Source organism: Lynx canadensis, chromosome F2 (assembly GCF_007474595.2).
Source record: "Lynx canadensis isolate LIC74 chromosome F2, mLynCan4.pri.v2, whole genome shotgun sequence".
NCBI lineage: Eukaryota > Metazoa > Chordata > Mammalia > Carnivora > Felidae > Lynx > Lynx canadensis.
Window position 1 is genome coordinate 28,687,117 of NC_044320.2, and position 17,064 is coordinate 28,704,180.

At 42.4% G+C, this 17,064-nt stretch overlaps 1 protein-coding gene across 3 annotated transcripts in view; it reads left to right on the forward strand.

Moving 5' to 3' along the window:
* The window catches only part of SYBU (syntabulin), a 78,072-nt gene extending 68,782 nt beyond the window's left edge, over positions 1-9,290 (forward strand). For all 3 annotated transcript variants that reach the window (XM_030304214.1, XM_030304216.1, XM_030304215.1), the window contains 3 exons: positions 3,910-4,113; positions 5,778-5,927; positions 7,461-9,290. In XM_030304214.1, coding sequence (XP_030160074.1) covers positions 3,910-4,113; positions 5,778-5,927; positions 7,461-8,565 — 1,459 coding nt within the window. In that variant the 3' untranslated portion in view covers positions 8,566-9,290. The remainder of the gene's footprint in view (positions 1-3,909; positions 4,114-5,777; positions 5,928-7,460) is intronic.
* Positions 9,291-17,064: the final 7,774 nt, after the last annotated feature.

Here is a 17,064-nt window from a genome sequence, read left to right on the forward strand (position 1 = left end):
AACTAAAATCCTAATCTGATCAGAGACAGATAGAAATGAGAAGGGAAAAAAAAAATTGGTATTTGGAGTCAGAGAAACATGGGCTTTAGTTTAGCCTCCATTATTTATTAGGTACGTGAGCCAGAGCCCCGAGACTTACTATTCTGGAAAATGGGTTAATAGTGGCATCTCCCTCACTGAGTTAAATGAGCTAATATATGAGTGCTTAACATGGTGTCCAGAATTTAGTAAAAGTGTCCTAAGTGGGTTTTAGCCAGTAGTGGTAAAAATGATACTAGTGGACATGATGAAGAAGATGGCGATGGTGGTGATGATGTTCATATTAGTTTTCTCAGGCTGCTGGCGCAAAGTATCACAGACTGGGAGGCTTACACAACAGGAATTACCTTCTCAACAATTCTGGAGGCTAGAAGTGCAAGATCAAGATGTCAGCGGGATTGGCTTATAAGCCTCTCTCCTTGGCTTATAAAAGGCTAATCTTGTCTCTGTTCCTCAACGTAACCTTTCTCTGTTCCTGTGTCCAAGTTTTCTGTTCTTATAAGGACACTAGTCAGACTGGACTGGGATTAATTAAATTTAATTACCTTTCTTTAAAATCCTGTTTCCAAAAACAGCCACATTCTTAGGTACTGGGGGTTAGGACTTCAACATTATGAATTTGGGGGGTAGACATGATCCAACCCATAACAGTGATGATGATATGATGATGATGATGATGATAATGTTACCGGGAAGTAAAGGACAATGTTGGGGGAGGGACTGAAATTCACCTAGGCCCCTTATGAAGTTGGTTCCCTTCTTCCCTTCTCCCTCTCTCTCACTTTCCATTTACTGTATTCAGGTATTCGGGAGGTGGGCAGGGTCCACAGAATTCTGTCTCCTCTTTGTGGAAGGCATTCTTCTTGTCCACCACACCAAGGGATTTAGACTGGGCTGAGGAAGGTATCGTCGAGTTTGACTGTTCATGGCCATGACAAATATGGAACCCTAGCCTCTCCTTTGAAAATGTTTTGCAATGACTTTGTGCCCATATGTGTTAGCACTTGAACTGAACTAAATGTAAAGAGCAAGACTGATATTTTTTTAAAGGAGCTTTTCCATTTTTTTTAAATGTTTATTTTTGATAGAGAGAGTGCAGGAATGAGGGAGGGACAGAAAGAGAGGGAGGGAGACCGAAGATCAGAGAGTGAAGAGCCTGATGGGAACATGAACTCAAGAACCGTGGGATCATGACCTGAGCTGAAGTCAGACGTTTAACCAACTGAGCTACCCAGGCGCCCCCCCCCAGACTGATATTTTTAAGCATGTAGTTTCTTTTTTTTAAGTCAACTATTATAGTCTAATAACTCATTTCCTGAAATATATTTGAAGATTTTATTGTACTATAGTAATGTTTAATACTTGAAGAGATTTTATTTATTCAGTATCGCAGGTGAGTTATTAAAAATTCCCATCTAACTTAATTTGTATCTTAGTGACTGCACTGTAGTAAAAGGTCAGTGGTGAATTCTTCAGGTAATAACCACATACATAGTACCTAATATACCTGTTTACAAGCTCCAAACAATATATTCTATTTGTGTAAAGTAAGAAGGAAGCATTTCTGTAACGTTCAAAAATCTGTATTTAAATCCTAGTTTGGCTGTGTGTTCTTGGACCAGATTTTTCCCTGAACCTCACTCACTTCACATAACTGAATACTTCACACACTTCACATAATGTAAATGAGAGGTACCAGCTTTATAGCATGATGCTCAAAATCAATGTAAAACTGTGTTCATAAAGCATCTGGAACAGGGCTAGGGCACAGAAGGTCATTGGTGAAGGTCGACTCAGAAGAGAATTCCCAGGTCAAAATTAGGTTAGCTCCTTACTGTCTCTCCTGACTTGTAGTGTGGAATCCTGCATATTTCTCATTGTCACATTGAGAAATAGGCTGGTTGCAGTAGACTCGGAAGTGAAGTGTGGAGAAGCAGATCCAAGCCAGAGCCCGTCGTGTTCTTTTCTGCTGCTCAGCCCAGCACCACTGGGCTGCTGAGTTGGTTTGTCACAAAGCCATCAGCCCATCTGTTCCATATAAAGTGTCCCCTTCTCACAAAAAAGAGGCAGAGTCCCTTTGGATGATTTCAAAAGGAAAGAACTTTTTAACTTTAGAATTTGGTGATGTTTCATTTATGTGTGATTTACTGGGTTGACAGCTAGTTGAAATTATATTTGATTTTGAGTAAGTGTGGTTTTGGAGCCAAGTATACCCACACGCACACTCACATTTACACAAGTTTCTCATTGAGACGTGTCAGTTGAATACAGATGTAAATCAGAATTGCAAAGAGGGGATTGTCAAAAAGCAGTACTTCTGGATGAAAGGTATCTTGTTCTCTTTCGTTTTCTTGTAATGTCAACAAGAAATATTTCTGACACAGAACTGTTATCCTATTTAAGTAATTTCAACATTCTCAAGTTGCTGCCTTACATAATGGGTGCCAAATCTCTGAAACGAGATTAATAGGGAAGTCTGAACAAGTTTTTCCTGTAATAATATCCTACAGCTGAATTGCCCTTAACATCTTATCAGATGCACTCACATGCATTCTTTGATTGGATTTTCACATCGACTCTGTGAGGACAACAAAAAAAGGTTATTATTATATATCCCCATATATTTAGTAGCTTACTTGCCCAAGTTCCTAGTAAGTGGCATTGCTAAGGCTCAAACCCAAATTATTCATTTAGCTGTCATTTAGGGAGCATCTAGCATGTGCCATGAAGTAGTGGGGATATAAAAGAACAGACTGTGTTCCTGCCTTCAGAAGGCCCTAGTCTAGTGGGAAAGACAAACAATTGTGTAGTTGTGAGACAATGCAATAAACCCCAGGATGCAAGTTTTCACGGAGTACTAGGGAACATTAAGGAGCCACACATATACAAGCCTAGGGAAGGAAGAATCCAGAGAAGTCTGCTTGGAGTGGATTCCCATCAGTCTCCAAGTTGTAAGTATCCCAAGGGTTAGGGTAGGGAGTGGGAGAGCATTCTAGGCAGAGAAAATGATAAGTTGAAAAACATGAAAATGCTGGAGAGCATGGATCGTAAGGGAAGTGTAAGTTGTTTGGAATTCTGGAATACAGCGGGGGAAGGGAGGAGTGGCAGATGATGGGTTCGATGGGTAGGTGGGATAGGTCTTCTTGAGGCCCTGGGGAGCTGTTGAATGGCTTTGAGGACAGTGATATCCAATTCCATTTTAGAAAGGCCACTCCAGCCAGAGAGTCAGCCTCCTTGCTTAGGGGGCAAAATAACAGGCCAGGGAATGAAGAAAGAGCTTTAAAACATTTCAGCAGTTAAACGATAAAGGTTCTGTTAAGTCATTGGGGATGGAAAGAAAATAGGTGGTTAAAACTGTAGGCTTGACACACTTATATGAGCTGTTTATCTGTCCTCTTTTCTCCTCTTCCTTTACGGGCAACCCCGTTTTTCCCTCATACTCCAAATGAACCACCCTCATTTTCTTCCGCCAGCATGAACCAAACCCAAACATTTTTAAGCTAAAACAGGTGTACTGGAATGAAAACCACATCTTCAAAACAGCCTCTAAAGTGAACCTAAACCAAATCAATATTTTACATGGTTTGTGTTCTTAACAGGCATTTGGGATTAATTCAAAACAAGCTTTATGGTCAGAAACTATTTGAAAGAACAGCAGAGGGTGAGGTTGCCTGTGCTAATGGCAGAAGGAAAGAAAGTATCAGTCAGGCGGCAACAAGACTGTCCCTGGGGACGGTAATTATATTGCCCCTTTCGACTCTGAAGCTTGGATTTCCTTAGTAGTAACTGGCTTTTAGCAGGAGTTAAGTATTAGCATTTGAGCACTGGGAGCCCCAAGCATTTTAACATTTCTCATGTTTTCTCTCCCAGCCGAGGTCCCCATGGGCGGAGTAATGGAGCTTCATCGTACAAGTCTGGCAACAGCCCCCCCTCCCCACGGGAGAAGGACTTCCTGTCCATGCTGTGCAGGAATCAGCTGAGTCCCGTTAACATCCATCCCAGCTATGCGCCTTCTTCCCCAAGTAGTAGCAACTCCGGCTCCTACAAAGGAAGTGACTGCAGCCCAGTCATGAGGTGAGTGCTGTTCATCTCCCAGGTCGTGGGGCTTAGTGTGTCCTACTTGGTAAGTTTTCTTTAAAAAACTTAGAAAAAAAGAGGAGGCAATTACCTGGGTGGCTTGGTTAAGCATCCAACTCTTGGTCTCGGCTCAGGTCATGATCTCTCAGGTTCGTGACTTCAAGTCCCACATCAGGTTTTGCACAGTCAGAGCGGAGCCTGCTTGGGATTCTGTCTCTCTCTCTCTCTCTCTCTCTCTTTCTGTCTTTCTTTTTCTGTCCCTCCCCTACTCATGGTCTCTCTCTCTCAGAATAAACTTCAAAAAATTTAAAAACTTAAAAAAAGTTATGCATCTCTTGAGCTCCTGCCTTATTCTGTAGAAAGCCACTTCTCTTTCCTTTCCCGCACTAAGCTGATCCTTCAAAGGCAGCTGCAGAAAGAACACAAACCATGATTTCTGGTAAGGCTCAGCAGCCCAGGGAGGGACTGGATAGGGAGGAAAAATGGCACTGTGGCAGGGGGAGGGTCCCCAGAACAGGAAAGAATCATCCACATGTTCATTCAAATGTCAGGTATCTGTTGAGTGCCATGTTGTGCCAGGGACCGTGTAAAGCACTGGAAATGGGACAGTGGACAGCAGGGAGGGTCCGTGTGCCAACTGCCCAGACGATACCAAAGACATTGCTCATCTAGTGACAAAGACATGTTAAGGCTTTTCTGCAAGTACCTGTTGCTGCGTGTGTTTGTAGGAGGTCAGGAGGCTGTCCAACTCAGTCTGGAGGAATCAGAGTAGATGACATTGAAATGAAATCCGAAAGTCAAGCAAGGAATTAATTAGTCCCTGGGGGGCATGAGGCTGCAGAAAAAAGGACCTCCACAACCAAAGGGGCCACAACGGGGGGACTGGAAGGTTGGGAGGTGGACACAGGCCATCTGGGTGGAGTGCAGGTTCAGCGGGACCAGGGCAAGGGCTCCAGCGTTGGGGAGAAAGCTGCTAGCCCTCCTTCCTCGGCCTTCTTCCTTCTGGGTGGCCATTCTCGTTAGTCAGCTGTCTTCCAGCAGGGATGCCCAGCCCCGGCCAGGCCTGAGAGGGGCCGACATTCCAGCTCAGGAAGATTTCTACAACACCAGGCATCTCTCTTACAAAACACACACTCTGGTGACAGTGGAGTGGCCTTTCCCCTTTGGAATGAGGAAACTTTCCACCAAATCAGCACACTCTTGCCAGGGATTGATTTCGGAACTGTTTGAATTCAACTAATAACAATCGGGATGTTTAGGCAGTGGCACATTGTGTGGAAAGTCAGGCCGTCTCGCTCCAGTCCTTCCCCCCTCCACCCGTCCCACTCATTGTCCTCTAACAGTGCATTACTCCGAATCAATCCACAGGCAGGCCTGTGCACAATCATGCATTATTTTGTATGAGGTCATTCTTAAGCCATAGAAAACTCCTCCCTCTCCACTGTGTACGCCCTCTCCACAAACACCCTCCCCACACTCTCCTGAGTGATGAGCAGTCCTAAGATCAGCAGGTAACGTTACAACCCTCTTCTTAAGTGAATCCTGCATCATTGAGGTTTCAGACCCCGGTACCCAGCTGTCTTTCCTTCCCTAGCTGTGAGCTGTGCCGTCACTTTTCTTTTTATAGAAAAAGTAACATTTCATTGCTTGGATTGTTTCAGGCGGTCTGGAAGGTACATGTCCTGTGGTGAAAATCATGGTGTCAAACCCCCAAACCCAGAGCAATATTTGACTCCTCTGCAGCAAAAAGAGGTTACAGTGAGACACCTGAAGACCAAGCTGAAGGAATCGGAGCGCCGGCTTCATGAAAGGTGAATCTGCATTCCTTGCACGCTGAGCTAAGGATGGTTTCTTTTTCCATGAAATGAAACACAAACCCACACTATAGAGAAATAGAAAATTTTTTTCATTTTTGGTAAATTTCTGAAATCAGCCTTTCAAAAGAGCCATTTCCTATTCCTCAGTGATTTGGCTGTTTCAGGAGCACCGGGGACCCTCTAAGGTTTGAGGGGAACCTCTGCTTCTGGGTGTGTACAGCTCGGACATGAAGGGTTGGGTGTGTGCGTGGCTATTTTTAAATGGCAGGAACACTGGCAGGAACAATCCCATACTTCCAGCAGTAAGGGTCACACATGGGGCCCCTATTCAGTCCTGTTTATCTCTCTGAGAGCGTGGATGGCCATGTGCACTATGATTCCTGCAAGCTATTTCTGGGCCGAAGGAAGAGGTTCATTATTCTTGGCTAAGTGTTAAGGTAAAAAACAAAAACCAAAAAAAAAAAAAAAAAAAAAAGCCCATGCTTAAGAGATCTTATCACAGAGAAAAGACCTTTGACATCTTGGGGCAGGCCAGATTTTCTGCTTCATGATTTCCCTCGGAACTTTTTGGGATAGACGAATGGAGCTCTGACCAGGGTGGCTGAGAGTTCAGGGCAGGGGTGGCGTGAGTCAGACCTTACTTTCTGGAAGTCTTTGTTTATGATTTGAAGAATCCCTGTGAGGGTTTGAGCAGTCATGGCAGAGAAGCAGGGGAAGGCAATGAAACTGGAGACTACTCCAGTCTAAACTTAGAGAAGCAAAATTAACAACATCTCCTCATGTATATCAGGATCCTGACTGCCTGGTTTTCATATCCACTGAGAATATGAGGACTTGTATTTACATTGACTGTGAAGAAATTATCTATCAGGAGGAATCGCCAACAAAGATCTTGAAATCAGGGTCCTGTGAAGGATCTAAAAAATGGGATAGATTTTCTTCAGTGTAGGATGGATCCACTAGCATTTTCCCCTGAGAAGAGAGGGAATAATTTTCACAAAGTCCTTGCAATATGCAGCATTTTATAATTCAAAAAAAATTCAAATTATTACTGGAATATGATCAGAACAGTTCTACAAGGCTAAAACTTACCAGTTTGCCTTCCATCTTTGATCGGTAATTAAAAGTGAAATGAACTTTACTTCCAGAAAGTGTAGATATACGAAAAAGGTGGTCTACGGACATAAAAGGAGGCTAAGAAACTCTAATGTGTCCTATTAACGAAATTTCAAATATTAAATACCGAATAGAGGCTAATGCTTACACTTCGCGCATCGCCTGACAGCACTCAAAAAGAAAAGAAAAGCAGAAAATAGTCACATTTTTTTATTCTGATTCTAGTTACTCTTATCATTTTTGCTATTTTGCAATTAAGGGGGGCAGTTCCCGGCTAATACCTGTGAGAGAAAAGAAAAAAATCAAAACTGATTTAACCTCCAAGTTTCAAGGGCAAGAGCCCGGGCTCCTGGCCTTGGCGCAGAATCGCTAGGCGCCCGGTTGGAAGTTGACCTTGCCTTCTCCCTGCAGGGAAAGCGAGATTGTGGAGCTCAAGTCCCAGCTGGCCCGGATGAGGGAAGACTGGATTGAAGAAGAGTGCCACCGCGTGGAGGCACAGCTGGCCCTGAAGGAAGCCAGGAAGGAGATCAAACAGCTCAAACAGGTCATCGAAACTATGAGGAGCAGCTTGGCTGATAAAGATAAAGGCATCCAGAAATATTTTGTGGACATAAATATTCAAAACAAGAAGTTGGAGTCTCTACTGCAGAGCATGGAGATGGCGCACAGTGGCTCCCTGAGGGATGAACTGTGCCTGGACTTCCCATGCGATTCCCCAGAGAACAGCTTCCCCCTCGGCACCCCTTTCGGCAAGATGGCAGACGGGCTGTCTCCGGAGGAGCAGGGCACCGAGGAAGGGGCCGACGGCGAGCCGCTGGTGGGAGACGGTCTGGCCGACCGCACAGATTTGCTGGATGGCATGGTGACCGCCGCCACCGCAGAGGCGGGCGACCTGGAGCTCCTTCACCCCGCCCCCGCGGCAGCGGCCCTCGACGGCCTCCCCCTGGCGGCGGGGGAGGAAGAGGGCAGTGCGGTGGTGGAGCGAGCGGTGCAGACCGACGTGGTGCCCTACAGCCCCGCCGTCTCGGAGCTCATTCAGCACGTGCTCCAGCTCCGGGACCCGTGGCCCTCGAGCTCGGCATCGCCTGACGAGTCCGGGGCTGACTCGACAGAAAGCTTCCCCGAGTCCGTCTCTGCGTTCATGGTGGATTTAACGCCAAGAAACCCCAACTCGGCCATCCTTTTGTCTCCCGTGGAGACCCCCTCCGCCACGGTGGATCCGGAAGCTCCCGCAACCCGCCTCATGAGCGAGCTGGATTTTGCAGGCCCCACGGAAGAGAGGTCGGACGGCATCATCCCGCTGTCGCGCGGGGCCGTCGGGACGCAGTACTGGAGCAGCAGCTTCCTGGTGGATCTCCTGGCTGTGGCTGCCCCCGTGGTCCCCACTGTTCTGTGGGCATTCAGTACTCAGAGAGGGGGGACAGATCCCGTCTACAACATCGGGGCCTTGCTCCGGGGCTGCTGTGTGGTCGCCCTGCATTCGCTCCGCCGCACCGCCTTTCACATCAAAACCTAAAATAGAAGTCGTCGTTTCCGTGTGCCAATCTGTCCCGTGTGGCGTCGTGCCAGGTGGAGAAACAGCAGGTCGACTTGCGGCGGCCTCTAGTCTGTCGTTTTTGCTCCTCGGTATTTGATTTGCACTATATTTAGTTGAAGCCTGTTCACTGTTTAAAACCGGAGGTATCTTCAAAGGCATGGAGACCTGGTTCAAGTAAATGCCCCACCAGTGGTAGAGAAAGCATGCTCATGACCCTGCCGTGTCGTCTGAGGTACCCGTTCTTATCCTAGTGGTTCAGGAAGAGAAAATGCAGAGTTTGCACTTTTCAAGACAGCTTCTGTAAGGCTGGCATGTTATCTCCTTGCTTTGCTTTGTGCCGTTTTAAACTGTGTAATTGTTACAGCATTCCAATGGTCTTGTGCACAGCAGGGGACTGTAACCAAAAATAAAACTGTACTTGTGTAATTGGTTTGAAGAAGTCTTGAATAGCTCCTTAGCGTCTTACTTGGGGTTGATAAGATTTGAGTGTTTGCAATTTTTTACTAAATGTAGCTTCAAAGTCGTGAAATGGCTTGTTTGTTCCTAAACCTGTTAATTGATGAGACTGTATGTAAGTTTACGATGTATTAACTTATTTTTTGCTTATTATATAGTGTTTTATTGGAAATTGTTTGTAACCACACACTTCAGCATGATGAAAATAAAGATTAGTGTTTACATTTAAATAAATGTTTTATCCTCCCGTAAAATAATTACCTGTGTGGTTTTACTTCTATAAATGGTAAGAAAGGCTAAATGGATAGTTTCTTATCACTAGGGGTCTATAAAAAATGGACTTAAGAAATGAGAAAGAGGGAAAACAATGATTAAAAGAGGCGAGGATTTCCTACTCTGTCTTTAAAAAAGCATTGTTTCTGACTGAAAGTAGCTTTGATTGCTCTGAAATTACGGAGACATTTGTTTGTTCATACATTTATTCACTAAGATGTGTTGAGTATTTTCAGAAAAGTTGGGTTGATTTTCTTTAAGCATGTCAGGGATGCAGGGGGGAGAATGTGCTAGCACCGTATGCTTCCTCCCCTTGGAATAATTGGGTGGCTGGGAAGGATGAGGTAATATTTGATCTCTGTTACTTTATTTGTCCCTTGTGAGGTGGGGTATTATTCTATTTTACAGATAAGGGAGCTAAACCTCAAAGAGGTAAAATGCTCACAGTTTCATGGTTCATCTCTAGAAGCCAGGATTTCAAGTGTCTGCAAAGCAAATGGTTTTTTCCACTCTACCACAAAGCGAAGAGAATATCCTAAGTTCTCACCCAGAGACTCTTCTTCCCATAGCACTTACCACGTTTAAACATACTGTATTTTGACTTTCTATGTCTTGATTATTGCCCATTTCCCCCATTAAAATACTAGGTCTCTGAGGGCAGGGATCTGTGTTCTGTTTTGTTCACAGATGTATGTCAAGAACTTAAAACAGTATGCATAGTAGGGGTTCTAAAAATTGTCGTTGAATGAATTAATTCACCCAACAAATACTTCTGGGTGCTGGGCACTTCACTGGATCAGTCAGCAATACTGAAGGGGACAGATAAGGTTTCTGCCCTCAGGGAGTTTAGGTTCTGTCCGTGAAAGACACAGAACATGCCAATAAATGAAGAAAATCATTTTAGGTAAGTACTAAGTGCTAAGTACTTCCAAGTAAATAAAGTGTTTTAACCAAGAGTGACAGGAATAATGGTAAGGAACAAATCTCTGAAGAAATAACATTAGTACTGATGGATTAAAAAGTGCCAGGTATGTGCAGATATGGGAGTAAACTGTTGCAAAAAGAACAAAGGCAAAAGTTCTGAGTCAGAAAGGGGTTGGGCATGTGATGGGGCATCAAGGAGGCCAGAGTGGCTAGAGTGGAGGAAGAAGTGGAGTAAGCCGGCGACTGGGAGGAGTGGAGAGGAAGCTAGTTCATATGGGGCCATGTAACCATGTTAGGGTTGGTTTGAATTCCTTCCCGGTGCAATGAGAAATATGAATGGACTTTAAACAGGACAGTGATATAATCTGGGTTTTTTTTTCTTGTTTCTTTTCTTCCTTTTTTTTTTTTTTTTGTAACTATGGCTGCCATGTGCAGAAGGCGTTGTAAGCAGGCAGGAGTGGAAGCAGGGAGACCAGTGAAATAGTCTAGATGAGTGATTATGACAACTTGGAGGTGGAAGTGGATATAGAGACTAACTTGAATAAAGATACAACTTAGAACTGAGGTGATTTGCAGAGAGATCGGATGTGGGGAGGGGAAGTGGTAGAGTTTAAGAAAGAGAGAAATTAAGGATGACTGGAGCACCTGAGTCAATGGTAGTACCATTTACTGAGAATGGAAAGAGAAACGCGTTAGGGAGAATAATTTGAGGTGTCTATTAAATATATATGTGGAAATGTCAAGTGCATAATTTTACATATGACTGTGGAAATCACAGGAGTCATTGGGGCTGGAGTTATAAACCTGGGGCTTTTCAGCATTTACATACTATTAAAATGATGGGATGGATAAAATCATCCAGAGAGAGTATAAGGAAAGAAAGAAGGCCAAAAACTGAGTCGTAGGGCATGTCCACATTCAAATAGAGGATAGAGAACCAACAAACCAGGCTGAGAAGAAGCAGCCCAAAAGTAGGAGAAAAACCAGGTGAAGGTAGTACTGGGGAAAATGGAGAGGAGAGCGATTCAAGAGTGGAGTGGCCAACTGTGGAAATCCAACCAAGAAGTTGAGTAACAGGAGAACAGATGCATGCCCACTGGCTTTGACAAACTCTTAGTGACTGTCCAGATCTTTTTCTTTGAAGAAATAGACGATTGAAGTGGGTTCGAGAGTGAATGGAAGAGAAAAAGTAGAAATCAACGTGTGCCGCTAATTTTTTAAATAAGTTTCACTGTCAAAAGGAGTAGGGAAGTTGGTAGTAGTTACAAGGGGATAGGAATTACAAGTGTTTGTTTTATTTTTCAATATTGAGAGGAGATAGAACACGTTTGTATGCTTTCATAGTTGAGAAATGGAAAGAAATTGATAACCTAGGAGAGAAAGGATTAAGTGAAGGAGAGAAGATGAGAAGGGATAGGATGCAAGGCAAGCGTGTGGACAGAGGTAGTTTGTCTCTGGTAGGACATTTCTTCTACTGGAATACACACGTGCCTGAGGGCACACATGGGCACTTAGCACATCATAGAGGAATTTGGCTGAAATGGAAGGGAAACTATTTCTGGAGGTGAATAATCGGAAGTGTCCCAAAATAATGAGCTGTGCTGACTCAGGTCCCTTCCTGTAGTCCAGCCTAGACCAATACCTAGATGCTGTTTTCTTCCTTACAGTCCCTCCCTATGTTTATTTTTAGTCATTGCTAAATTAAAGCATTTTTACCTTCAGAAAAATTATAAACTTGTTTTTGGTATCCACTGTTGCTACAGAAACAAATATAACACACAAACTCAGCACTGTTCTTCATCAATTCAAGATGGATGGGAAGATGGGCTCTGGTGAAGAATTCTCCATGAACCACAAATATTTATGTTGATTATCAAATTGGAGGCAGCTGATCACAAACAGTGAATTGCTTTGTTGTCATAACGATCTGTGTCCCTCTTTAAGTAAAACAAAAGATTCAAACAAAATTATCTCATCTGAAACATTGGACGCTGGGTATCCTATCCACATTGAAACGAATGTGTGCGAAGGTGAAACAGGAGATCCTGGACCAGTTCTGTTTTTCTTTTCCTCACCCTCTGTCTCCCCACCCTTCCTCCCCTTCTTCAGAGTTTCAGTCTGTGGAAAATTACTGCTTTTATTCAGAACAGTCTCTCACAAATGAGTCCCTTGGAGTAAATAAAAGATGGAACATAGCTTGCCTTTCGGAAGCCCAAGGCGTTGGCTGGTTTTGTGGACAGGATGATCTGATCTCATAGAAAGAAGTACTCAAAGTTGCTTTCAGTAATTGTGTGCCTGTGATGAACAAATAGGCAGGAACATGGAAAAAGAAGAACAATTCTACTCTATTGAACAAATTGCTGTCCCATCAAAGCAAATGTTAAACATTTCCTACAGTTATGTGTGCAAACATTCCAATTTATAAGAAAAGATTTTTTCCCAAAGGGATATGCTGACCTTTCCAAGTTGAGCTGTTCGGAAAGGGGGAAAAATGCATTGCACTCAGATGCCAAGCATTGCTGACATTTGTGGCAGGAGAGAAAGGAAGTCTGTGATTTGAATCTGTCATAGGCCTTGCCTAAGTAGTGGTTGGGTCTGCTATGTTTTTCTCTTGAGGACTTTTCATTTTAAAAGGTTTAGGGGTAGTTTCTAATTTCCATTTTGGCTCAGTGAGCACTTCTTTTTCTACTACTTGTGTACTCTACAAAATTCATTTATTCCCAATCTTACCAGGCAAAGTGTACACAATGAAGGAATAACCTAGGAAATTAACAATCAAATCTTGAAAGTATGTCAAACTCTCAGTTGTTCCAAACAAAAACAATTAGAAAGTCCACATAGAGTAAAACCATAGTATATCAGGTAATATTTTTAAATCTCTGGAAGACACACTGTGCTGTGACTGCTGATTCTCTTACAGTCACAATGGCTATAACTAATGGTTACAACAATAATTCCAAATAATTCTTAAAATCTCAAAAAGACTTAAATGCTACTCCGAAAAGTTGGTATTAAAAGTTGTGAATACTTCAGTAGTGTTTAAGTTTTGTAAAAGGTGTATCTCTCTTTTTTTTAAGTTTATTTATTTTGAGAGAGAGCAGCATGAGTAGGGGGGAGAGAGAGAGAGAGAGAGAGAGAGAGAGAGAGAGAGAGAATCCTAAGCAGGCTCTACACTGTCAGTGCAGAACCCAAGGTGGGGCTTGAACCCATGAACCATGAAATCATGACCTGAGCCAAAATTGGATGCTTAACTGAGCCACCCAGGCACCCCAAAAGGTGTAGCTCTTTTTTTTTTTTAATGTTTCAACATAAAAATCCCATACGTAAGTCACATAAAAGTGAAGTTGGGGCACAGGACACCCAGCCCGGAGCCCTGCCATTTGCCTCCCTCTCCTCTCCTGCAGTGGTCTCAGTATCACCTCTGAGAACAGCTAGAAAACCAGTTCACTAAATACCAGCCAGTTCATGTAAGAGCCCCTGTGAGATACCTCTCAGTTCCCTGCACTAGTATTCTGAGTAATACTAAAGGGCTCTGTCCTCTCCTGTCCTAAACAAATGAAGGCTTCTTAGAGATGTTTTCTTTCTTTCTTCCTTCCTTTTTTAAATATTTATTTACTTATTTACTTACTTACTTACTTACTTACATCCAAGTTAGCATATAGTGCAATAATGATTTCAGGAGTAAATTCCAGTCATTCATCCCCTATGTATAACACCCAATGCTGATCCCAACAAGTGCCTTCCTCAATGGCCCTTATCCAAAACCCCTCTAGCAACCCTCAGTTTGTTCTCTATATTTAAGAGTCTCTTATGTTTTGTCCCCCTCCCTGTTTTTATATTATTTTTACTTCCCTTCCCTTATGTTTATCTGTTTTGGATCTTAAAGTCCTCATATGAGTAAAGTCATATGATATTTACCTTTTTATCTTGTTGCAAATGGCAAGATTTCATTCTTTTTGACTACTGAGAAATACTCCATTGTATATATATACCACATCTTCTTTATCCATTCATCCATCGATGGACATTTGGGCTCTTTCCATACTTTGGCTATTGTCAATAGCACTGCTATAAACATTGGGGTGCATGTGCTCCTTTGGAACAGCACACCTGTATCCTTTGGATAAATAGCTAGTAGTGCAATTGCTGGGTGGTAGGGTAGGTCTATTTTTAACTTTTTGAGGCAACTCCATACTTTTTTCCAGAGTGGCTGCACAAGTTTGCATTCCCACCAGCAGTGCAAAAGAGATCTTCTTTCTCTACATCCTCACCAGCACATCTGTTGTTGCCTGAGTTGTTAATTTTAACCATTCTGACTGGTGTGAGGTGGTATCTCATTGTGGTTTTGATTTGTATTCCCCTGATGATGAATGATGTTGAGCATTTTTTCATGTGTCTGTTAGCCATCTGGATGTCTTCTTTGGAGAAGTGTCTATTCATGTCTTTTGCCCATTTCTTCACTGGATTCTTTGTTTTTTGGGTGTTGAGTTTGAGAAGTTCTTTATAGATTTTAGATACTAATCCTTTATCCGATATGTCATCTGCAAATATCTTCTCCCATTCCATTGGTTGCCTTTTAGTTTGTTGATTGTTTCCTTTGATGTACAGAAGCTTTTTATTTTGATGAGGTCCAAATAGTTTTTTGCTTTTGTTTCCCTTGCCCCCAGAGATATGTTACATAAGAAGTTGCTGCGGCTGAGGTTAAATATATTTTTGCCTGCTCTCTCATCTAGGATTTTGATGGCTTCCTGTCTTACATTGAGGTCTTTCATCCATTTTGAGTTTATTTTTGTGTATGGTGTAAGAAAGTGTTCCAGGTTCATTCTTCTGCATGTCGCGGTCCAGTTTGCCCAACACTATTTGCTGAAGAGACTGTCTTTATTCCATTGGATATTCTTTCCTGCTTTGTCGAAGTTTAGTTGGCCATACGTTTGTGGGTCCATTTCTGGGTTCTCTATTCTGTTCCATTGATCTAAGTGTCTGTTTTTGTGCCAGTACCATACTGTCTTGATGATTACAGCTTTGTAATACATCTTGAAGTCCGGGATTGTGATGCCTCCTGCTTTGGTTTTCTTTTTCAAGATTTCTTTGGCTGTTGGGGTCTTTTCTGGTTCCATACAGACTTTAGGTTTGTTTGTTCTAGCTCTGTGAAGAATGCTGGTGTTATTTTGATAGGGATTGCATTGGATATGTAGATTGCTTTGGGTATTATTGACGTTTTAACAATATTTGTTCTTCCAATCCATGAGCATGGAATACTTTTCCATTTTTTTTTGTGTCTTCTTCAATTTTTCACAAGCTCCCTACAGTTTTCAGTGTATAGATTTTTCACCTCTTTGGTTAGGTTTATTCCTAGGTATTTTGTGGGTTTTGGTACAATTGTAAATGGGACTGATTCTTTGATTTCTCTTTCTATTGCTTCTTATTGGTATGTAGAAATGCAACCGATTTCTGTGCATTGATTTTATATCCTGTGACTTTACTGAATTCCTGGATCAGTTCTAGCAATCTTTTAGATTTTCCATATAGAGTATCATGTCCTCTGTGAAAAGTAAAAGTTTAATTTCCTCCTTGCCAATTTGGATGCCTTTTATTCTTTTGTGTTGTGCTTGCTGAAGCTAGGACTCGTGGAGATGTTTTCTAATCTTTTCTCATACATGTTTGCCAGTGATCTATTGGTTTAACTGTGAAGAGGATCTCTCATTTTCAGTACCGAGGCCATAAAAACATTTGGGACCATGATGATGTAGAATGATTCTGGCTGTAAAGCCCACAGCCAGCCCCCTTGTGAATGGTTTTAGAGGCAGGCATCCTGCCTCCTGCTCCTCACTGCCCTAGAGTTCCTCCCCATGGTGATCTTCTGATCGGCCTTCAGGGATAGTTTTACTTTCATTCCCAGAAGCTGTCATTTTTGGTCAAAGTAATTTTGAATAACTTTGAAAAATTTTGCCCGAGTAGAACTGTAATGAACTGGAGTATGAGAACTATTAACAACTGCAATATTTCTCCAATTTGATGGTGTGGTAAAGCCCTCCTTCCCCTTCCTCACAATCAAATAGCTCACAGTGTTTGAAATGGTTTTCCAGCCTTACTTTCTACAGTAAACAATAGGTACTGGCATTTTAAACTGACCTTTAATTCTTCTGAACCAGCACATTATTTCTGGCTTATTGGTTATATAGAGAAAATGAACAACGAAAGCAGTCTTAATAATGTTCACATCTCCCACTGAAATATACAGAAAAAAATTTTAAAAATGATCACCCATGTACTTATTATTTATTTTGAGAGAGAGAGTGTACGCACGCAAGCAGAAGAGGGGCAGAAAGAGAGGGAGGGAGAATCACAAGTAGGCTCTGTGCTATCAGTGCAGAACCTGACATGAGGCTCGATCCCACAAACTGTGAGATCATAACCTAAGCCGAAATAAAGAGTTGGAAGCTTAACCAACTGAGCCACCCAGGCACCCCTCACCCGTGTACTTATCTTACTCCATAAGGGTTCCTTCTAATCAAGATAGGCAATTATGAGGTTCAGGTGCACTGTGAAGCTTCAAAAAGAAATAAAAAACATCTGTATTTTTATGTGCTTTAAACTTAAATGAAACAAGTTAAATATATCTATATCCTTATGCACATCTTACTTCATTTACCATTACAAAAAATAGTCAAAAAAATTAAAAATTTGTTTCACAGACCAATATGTCTAATGATGATGACATTATCTCCATAAAATAGGTAAGCACTGATTTTATTTAGGAATAATCAACACATTTGGAAACCGCCTTGATGTGTAAATGAAGGACTATTTTAACAAATAAAACTG